Source organism: Cricetulus griseus (genome assembly GCF_003668045.3).
Source record: "Cricetulus griseus strain 17A/GY chromosome 1 unlocalized genomic scaffold, alternate assembly CriGri-PICRH-1.0 chr1_1, whole genome shotgun sequence".
Lineage (NCBI taxonomy): Eukaryota > Metazoa > Chordata > Mammalia > Rodentia > Cricetidae > Cricetulus > Cricetulus griseus.
The window spans coordinates 210,104,885-210,113,532 of NW_023276807.1; the positions used below are offsets into that span (position 1 = coordinate 210,104,885).

An 8,648-nucleotide genomic window follows, 5' to 3' on the forward strand; every position below is an offset into this window, starting at 1 on the left:
TGATATGCTCACTTATTCAAAATGTCTTTTATTGAAACAGAATGAAAGAGCGAGAAGGAGTGAGGCCTGGGAAGATGTCTTTGGGCACAGGATGGAGCCCAGACCTAATGGTTATAGTGTGATGCTCCCCCCACCCCGCACTGATTCTTGCTGACAAAGTGAACAAAAAGCAGCAGGGAGGAGATGGGGTTGGGGACAGGCCCTCTGAGCTCTCCTAGATGGCTGGAGTGAGGAGCCTCTGAGCCTTTTGGGTGGGGTGGCCTTGCCTTCCTGTCTACCTTACTAGGACCCTTTGTCACCTTTCTGTGTGGCCAGCTTCCCATCGCCGTGCTCAGAGGCTGTTTAGAGGGCAGGGTTAGGAGTGGCTAGCAGCGGGACATGGTCACAGCGGTTAGGTGGTGGCTGTCTCAGGAGGGAAGGCCGACGACACAGTTCCCCATCCCGGAGTACCTCTGGCAGAAGCTTGCGCTTGGTCTCTGGCAGCAGCATAACGCTCAGGATGCAGAGGAGGGCGCAGGCCGCCAGAACCACATGCTGCAGGAAGGCTCCATGGCCCATGTGGAGGCGCTGAGCTGGACTACTCAGGCCTCCAAGCGCCCCAAGTGCCATGATTAAGCCCAGGCCACGGCCCCTGAGAAACATGGAGAAGACACTGAGCCTATAGCAGTGGCCTCAGTTCAGCTCTTCTCCAGAAGCTTCTCTTTCATCCTTTACCTCAGCCAAAGGCCTCGGGGTCTGGCTGGCCCTGCCCCTCCCCCTGGCAACACCCCTCTCTCACCGCACAGTGGTTGGGATGACTTCAGAAGCAAGGAGGGTACTGAGGATGGCAGAAGCTTGGGAGGAGAAGAGTCCAAGCACAGAGAAAGTGGTGATGGCAGCATCGTTCAGATCTGGGGGATCAACAGGGTTGATATGAATGGAGGTGAGGAGCGCATGCCCGGCCTAGTCTCTGAGGTCATCCTCTGGCCCATGCAGTTTGGGTTCTGGGCACCCGTAATGGAATGGAGGGACAGACAAGTTTACACAGATAAATAGTGGTCTGGGGAAGGTCTGAGTCTTGGAAGGCCTATGTTAAATGTAGTGGCTAGGCCTTTCTGAGACACCTTTGTTGGGGTTCACTAACTGTAGGATTCCCACAACGTGGAGAAGAGAAGTCACTCACAATCCCACAGGCCCAGCAGGACCAGGGATGCAATGCCTGTGAGAGTCATTGAGAGAAGCAGTATGCCCCGGCGGCCAAAACGGTCCACGGTGACCCCCAGGAAGACACAGGCCAGGGCCGCTGTGCCACTGGCCAGTAGAGAGCACAAGTAGAAGTCTGATGGGCTCCCTCCTCCTCCCACAGGCTGATAGCAGTGGCGAATGGCATGCGCGATGAAGCTGTGTGACAGGGTGGGGAGACAAAGAACAGCTTCTGAGTCCCTATCCACAGCCTCCCACAGCTGCACCCTCTGCCGGGTCTCAGGAGGCTTTCCCTACCCAACCAGCCCCTATCCCAGCTACTGGCCTGGCCCTCAGCTCAGACAGCCAGGCTCACTTGGTGAAGCCCAGGATAAGCAGATTTTTCCAGATGTTGCGGTAGTTGAGCAGAGAGGCGAGGGAAAAGGTGGACGTTGCAGGGAGAGGGCAGGTGTTCTCCAGTTCTTCAGGAAAAAAGACAGGAGCAATCAGAAACAGCCGAGTCCCCGGGACCTCCCGCACTGGAGGGGGCACAGCTACAATCCCACAAAGGTCATCACGGGTAGGGACCCCTCGCTTCTTACCCTGTAAAGCTTCCTGGGCCTCTTCTCCCAGCATCTGCCCATGGGGCCGGTTTCGCTCAGCCAGGATCCTCAGCACAGACTGGGCCTCCTCAATCTGACGCTTCACTATCAGCCACCGTGCGGACTCCAGAAACAGACCAGGCCAGCTACGGGCAGGGGGGCAGAATGTACGGTAAAGCCTTCTTTCTCTGCACCCAGGGGTGGGAAACTGCCACCTCTGAGGAACTGGGCAGTTGGCGGGGACTAAGGACTATGCTGGAGGTAGAGACGGGAAGAAGCAGGCCACAGATGAAGGGTGATACTGACCCATAAAACAGGAAGAGGATGCAAGGAGCCGTGATCATTCTCTGCAGAAACCGCCAGTCCTTAGAGACAAGGGCCAGGCCCAGGAACAGGAAGTGCCCTCCCACCCCTACCAACTCCCCTGCCAGGGCCACCCGAAGCCTCTGGGTTGGGTCGCACAGCTCCACGCCTGGAGATACAGTAGGGATGAAGGGAGGAGAGGCCAGGGAATAAGGAGGTGTGAGACAGAAGGGGAGAGAGGGAGGGAGGGATGGAGGAAAGGACAGAAAGCCAGGTCAGGCCCTCAGCAGAGGCTGTAGCCATCACCTCCCGCAGACTAACCTCTGGGTGGCAAGGAGGAAGAGCCTACACCCATCTCCTGAAACCTAGCTGGGCTTTAGGATCAGAGCCATCTGGGTACTCGGCATTCCTAGTTTACAGGTTCTCTCACATTCCTTCTGTTTGACCTTCATATCGACCTTTATCCAAGGTCAAATAAGCTTCTTAGGATTCCATTTAGGTTGTGATTTGAGACAAGGTCTCACAATGTAGCCCATGCCACACTTGAACTCATAACCTTTCTGCTACAGCCCCCTCAAGTACTGGAATTACAGCTGTATGCCACCATAGGTGGCCAATATTTCATTTTTAAAGTGAGGGCCTATTCTCTGACAGAAGTAAGGTCAGGTCAGGACTTCAAAGATGACGGCTAGTGGGAGGACCGTGTGGGAAGAGGCAGGACCTTTGCCTGGACTCTAAAAAGCCAGGGCAGAAAAACAGCTGAGATTCTGGACAGCTGACATTTGGGACCTAGGGGCAGTGGAAATGGCCTGGAAATATAGAAAGGAAGACATGAAACCCAAGGCAAAGGTCTCTGGCAGGGTCCCACTTACGCATCAGGTAGACACCAAGGTCAACACCAGCTAGCAGGAAGCCCAGGAGGAATCGAAGAGCCATAATGCCTGTGGAGGAGCCTGCAGCAGCTCCTCCCACTCCACAGGGGCCCACAAGCCCCAAGGTCAGCAGTACAATCCCACGACGGCCAAACCTGGAAAGTAGGGAGGGCTTCTGGCCACTCAGACTCCCTGATGGAGGAGGTACTGGGTGAGCCCTAGCTGCCTACTTCAAAGCTAGTATAAGGATGAGGTACTGAAGTCAGAAAAGATGTCAGAGTGGGTGTGGTGGTGCTCGCCTTTAATCCCAGCACTTGGGAGGCAGGGGCAGGCGGATTTCTATGCTGTTGAGGCCAGCCTCAGGAGTTCCATGACAGTCAAGAGTACTACACAGATAGACCCTGCCTGAAACTGAAAGAAAGGATGGCAGGGGACTGGGATGGGAGCTATGTACACGAGATGTCTGACTACTGGCAATGGGGTGCAGCTATTGTTTTATGGGAAGGGAACAAATGACTCTTGGGGCTATCAGAGATTAGGGCTTTAACCATGGCTATGAGATCAACCCTGAGGGTGGAGAATGAGGTCCTGCTTAGGAGGGTTGGGACTTTCATCCTTGTTGGTAGAGGTACTGGTCGAAGATAATAGATCTTGTCTTGCTCAAATAGGAGCTCCCGATTGGTGGGTAACCATTGGCCAGAAGTACTGCAAATGGTTATTTATTCATTAGTGCAATACAGCTATTGTCCTTTAGGGATGAGACCACTGTTTCATAAAGTTGGGATTTGGGTCTCATTACACATATGGGCAGGCAGTGGGATGGGCCACTGGTCAGTCAGGACATGGAGCTACTATTCCAGGGGAATGGGTCTATTAATCCATGGATCACAATACTTATATCTGGAGGCTGGAGAATTGATCCCTAGTGATAGAACAATTGAGGGTCTTAGTGTAGGTGGATGGGTGCCACTGGAACAAACAGATTGGTAACTGGTGATGGTCACTGACCCCTAGCAAAGACAGGGCTACTGACTTTTAGGAACTGAGTTTCTGTTGGGAGATGAGTGGTCTATGGGAGATGAAGACAGGGGTCAATGGTCCTTGGTGGAGGGTGGGGGGAGCATTGATACCTTAGAATATGGCAATTAACATGGTAAGTTAGGGCTATCTTTCATAAGGATGAACTGATGTGATCCATGTGGCTAAGGCCTCTGACTTTAGACTAACTTATCCATCACTGGGAATGAGGCCACTGTCCCACAGGAATGTGGCTACGGAAATGTGGCTACTGATGCTTGGAGATGAGCTACTACTCTGTGGGTGTAGGGTCACTGGTTCACAGGTATATGTGATTACTAAGCAAGGAGGACAGCTATTGGTTTTAAGGAACCTGACCATTAATGCCTTTGAACCATTAGTCACTTAGGTGGGACTGTAGATCACAGGACGATGGTCGGTGGTCCTGGTTTTCAAAAGCAGAGGAGATAGGGATTTGGATCTACCCATAGTTACTAGTTAGCCAGATGTCTTTGGAGATGACACCACTGATTCATGGAAATGTGGGTTTTGGTCCAAGAGGTTCTGAAAGCTCTGGGCAGCCATGAAGATAGGACTGTTGGTCTGTGAGGCTCTCTTGGAGTTGGTGACGCACACAGCAGAGGCATCGGGTGGTGGGCATGGAAGTATGAGTTACTTGTGGAGATAGCTAATAACTGTAGGAGATGGGCCACTGCTCAGAGATGAGGTCATCTGTTTGCAAAGTTGAATTATTGATCGATGGGGAGTGGGGCTGTTGCTATTTAGGAATTAACATTAAGTTTTAGGAACACGGCCCCTGAGATGGGCTAACAGTTTGGGTAGTCTATTAGCCAGTAGAGATGAATCCGTCAATCCATGAGGGTGGAAAGGAAGGTGGCTGGGATTATAAGGGCAACGAAGGGGAGATGGAACATGAAATGTGGAGACAAGGTTTTGGTTGAGGAAGTGATTTTTAACTTTGGAGATGAAGCCATTGGCTTTTGGATACGGATCTCCTGATCAGTGGGGATGGGGTAAAGGTCACTAATTGTGAAGTCACTTCTTTGTGTGGATGTGGGTATAGAAGGGGTATTTCTTGACGGGGGATGAGCCTGAGACTGAGATAGACGATTAAACAGGAGTCCAGAGGAGACGGCAGAGTACAGTCAATGGAACCATCCTTGTCCTCTTGCAAGCCCAGCTGCTTGGGCTAGCTCTGCCAGCACCCCCTCCTTTCTTTCAGCCCTGCCCCCACAAAAGTCCTCACCTGTCCGCGGGGTAACCGAGGAACAGGTAGCCGGAGGCAAAGCCCAAGATGAAGAGGATCTGCTCCAGGATCACCTGCCAGCCCAGGTCACACACCAGATCCCACTGGGGATACACGAGAGGGGTGCAGCCGCATAAGGCTGGGTCCTCGCTGCCCTCGTCAGCTCCCACTCCAGATCCCGCCCGGCTGCCTCACCTGGCCGATGGCATTGGTGGTAAGCACTGGTAGCCCGTTATAGTCCCAGTCCTTCAGGCAGTGGTTGAAGTCCGGCGGGGCGAAGCCACTACACGAAGGGTCGGTACTGGTGACGACTCGACTGGCGGCGCTGGCTGCTAGGGCCGCTCCGGCGACGCCGACGCCGCTGGCGTTGGGGGGCTGTTCCCAGCCCGAAGCGTTGGGGGGCAAGGCGCCGTAGTGGCAGTGCAGCGGGGGCGCCAGCGTGAATATGGGGTCTGAGGCCATGCCCAGCGCCACGAAGAGCACGGGTAGGCAGCACAGGCCGAGCTGCAGCTGCTGGCCGCCACCCAGCGCCCCCACCTGGGCGAGCAGAGCCTCGAAGCTGAGGGGGCCTGGGGGCGCGGCCAGCGACAGGCTGCTGCCCAGCGCGTCGCCCTCCCCCTCCCTCCGGCGCTCCCGCTCACCCTGCAGCTGCTCGGGGGGCACCGCATCTCCGAGGCTCCCGACCTGCTGCGGCGAGGGGTGGGGGAGAGAAGGTGAGGCTGGGGAGGCCGTGGGCGCGCGGGGACGCGGGGGACGCGGGGACGCGGGGCGCACGGCGCGGGCGGGGGGCGCGGGCGGGCGTGGGTGGGTCGGCAGAGCCCCCAGGGCGCAGACACTTACTCCATTGGCGTTGGGGGCGATCTCTACGGTGCTGTCGATTTTGTTGCCGCCCCCGCCATTGGGCTCGGGGGTCCCGGTGGCCACTCGGGGAGCCAGCTTGCCGACCGCAGGGGCCCTGTCGGCCTCGCCGAAAGGATGAACTGTTGTCTGGCCCAGCTGTGTGCGGAGGCCCGGGACGCCGAGGGCCGAGAGACCCCGCTCTGCAGCTCTGCAGCCGCGGGCGCCTCCTCCGTCTCTACCGTCTCTGCGCTGCTTTCCCCTCCCCTTCCTCCAGACTCTCCTCCCCTTCCCACGTCAGCAGAACCTGGGTCCAGACTGTTCGTCAGAGATAAAGGGGGGCCAGGGCCCGCGTGGAAGTAGGGGCTAGGGTCTCCGTTGTTTGTTCCTTGGGGCTGCAGGTTCCACTGCGGTTAAAAGAAGAAGGAGAAAGAACGAAAGAAAGAAAGAAAAAGATGAAGGATACTGCATAGCTGGGTCAAGCGCCGAGATTCCTCCTCATTCCAATCTCCCCTGTCACTCATTCATCCACCCTCCACATTAATTTTATCAATAAAATTTATTAAGCGCCTGCTGTATCTCAGGCCATATGTGAGATCTGGAGGGTTAAGGGATGGACAAGATACCCTCAGAGGCGGTTTCTAGGGGAAGCAGGCATGTAATTCAGTAATTGCAGGATGGTTTATGCAGATGGAGGAATCGGTTGGCACCGTGCGTGGCTCTCTAGCTTCAGTCCTCTGCTGGGGGACAGGTCTCTGGGTTTTCCCGCATCCAGCTTGGTTGAATCACCATTTTCTAGCAACATTTGGCACTGTTGACCACCTCTTCTTCTAAACTTCCTCCCTTAACTGCCAAGTCTCACCTTCTCCTGGCTTATTTTCTCCATGGCAGTCACATGCTCCTCCTCAGAGTTTGTGCCTGTCTTGTCATCTCACCATTGCCTCTGCGCTATATGCATTAGATACCATCGACCCGGACAATACGTTTCCTAGTTCTACCTCTTCTCGGAGTCCCACGTCTGTGAAACAACCTCTTGGTAGCCCACCTAACCTCGAATGTCCCTTCCGGTCCTCAAGAGAGAAATCATGTGACACCCTCCCCCACAATCTGAGCGTCTTCTAACGCTCCCCTCTTTGAGGGAATGTTACCCTCGTCACCCACCTATGGTCAGATGTCCGGTGTTTGCCCTTGAAACACCTTCTTCATCTCATGTCAAGTTCCTCACAGAATTCTACCTATGATGCTACTCTATAGTTCTCTCACTTGGGTGGGCTGTTGATCTCTGTTCCCAGCTGGTGTTATGAGCCCACTTTATTTCTCCCCATCTGTTACTAAAGGTGCAGATGGAATGATCTTTTAAAAAATGCAGGTATTTAAAATTTCTTATTAGTGTACAAGTGCATGACATGTATGGGTAGGTGTCCATAGTGTGCTGCGTATGTTGGCGGTCAGAGGATTACGTTTGAGTTCTTCCGTCTTTTCATGGGTTCTGGAGAAGAGGGTGATTGCCAGGCTGCCATGCTGAGCCAGAGTCTCTTTCCTACTCAACTGCCTTTAATGACTTCTCTCACCAGGGAAAATATTCTAGACAATGCATGCCTGGTCACATGCTCCCCGTAGCCACATTCCACTTCTTTGCCCCCCACTCTGCATTCCAACCAGCTGGCAAGCCCTCTTTCAGTTTTTCCAGTGCCATGGGGCTTTTGCACAAGCTTTTGCCCTAGGGCTTCTCCAACATTCCCTCATCCTTTGGCTGTCAGTTCAAGCATCTTTGCCTCAAAGAAACCTCCCCTAAGCCCCATACTTGCCATGCAGTATGGCTGGTGAACTCAGTATCCATACTGCTTGGGAGATTGCTAAAATTGCACAATCTTGGCATTATCCAGACCCTTGAACCATAATTTTCAACTGGATACCCAGGCATATGGATATTAAAATTAGGCATGTATTCTTGAAAAAACGTAATGCTTGACAGGTATTTCACCCTCAATCCCCAAAGTCCAGAAAGGAGTATCAAGTCTCAGTGATGAAATCATATCATTTTCTCCTCTGAACAACATTGGGATATGTCTAAGTCACAGAATCACTGCTTCATTACTTTCTCTGCTCAGAAATTTTCCAAATACAGGAAACTCTAATGCAAGTGCCCTCAGACTGTCTCCCCTTATTGACTCCTTCAGAATTACTGTGCTTCTTACGGTCTGAATTCCTGGGTCTAGTTGGTTTCTATCCTTCTCTTTATCTTGGAACACTAATTCCTTTTTTTTTTTTTTCTTTTTTAGACATGGTCTCACTATGTAGACCAGGTACAGAAACCCACCTGTTTCTGCTTCCCAAGTGCTGGGAGTAAAGATGTGTGATAGCCCAGCTTAATAATTCTTTAATTTTATGCATGTTCTGTTTTCCAAAATCCTGTAAGACTGTTTTGAACACCCTCATACTAAAGCTAAAGGCAAGACTCAAAAAGAGGGTGATTTACCCTCTTCCAAGTCCAGAGGCTTTATAACCCACTGCATTCATCTGCTGTCTCAGCTACTCTAAGTGATGGAAGCCTGGAGAACATGGGCAGGATGGACTCTCCTGAAGTCA

The 8,648-nt window shown here is 53.1% G+C and overlaps 1 protein-coding gene across 2 annotated transcripts; it reads right to left on the reverse strand.

The window, feature by feature from the left end:
* Slc22a17 (solute carrier family 22 member 17) lies at nt 1–6,318 on the reverse strand. 2 transcript variants are annotated; one of them, XM_027390597.2, is made up of 10 exons: nt 6,063–6,318; nt 5,418–5,906; nt 5,223–5,326; nt 2,939–3,093; nt 2,070–2,235; nt 1,764–1,909; nt 1,538–1,643; nt 1,163–1,380; nt 779–890; nt 1–631 (listed from the first exon to the last, which is right to left on the reverse strand). In XM_027390597.2, the coding sequence occupies exons 2-10, from the start codon at nt 5,682–5,684 to the stop codon at nt 343–345; spliced, it is 1,563 nt and encodes a 520-aa protein (XP_027246398.1). In that variant the 5' UTR covers nt 5,685–5,906; nt 6,063–6,318; the 3' UTR covers nt 1–342. The 2 variants fall into 2 exon arrangements, with proteins under 2 accessions (XP_027246398.1, XP_027246397.1); XM_027390596.2 differs by having other exon boundaries at nt 5,418–5,909.
* Nucleotides 6,319–8,648: the final 2,330 nt, after the last annotated feature.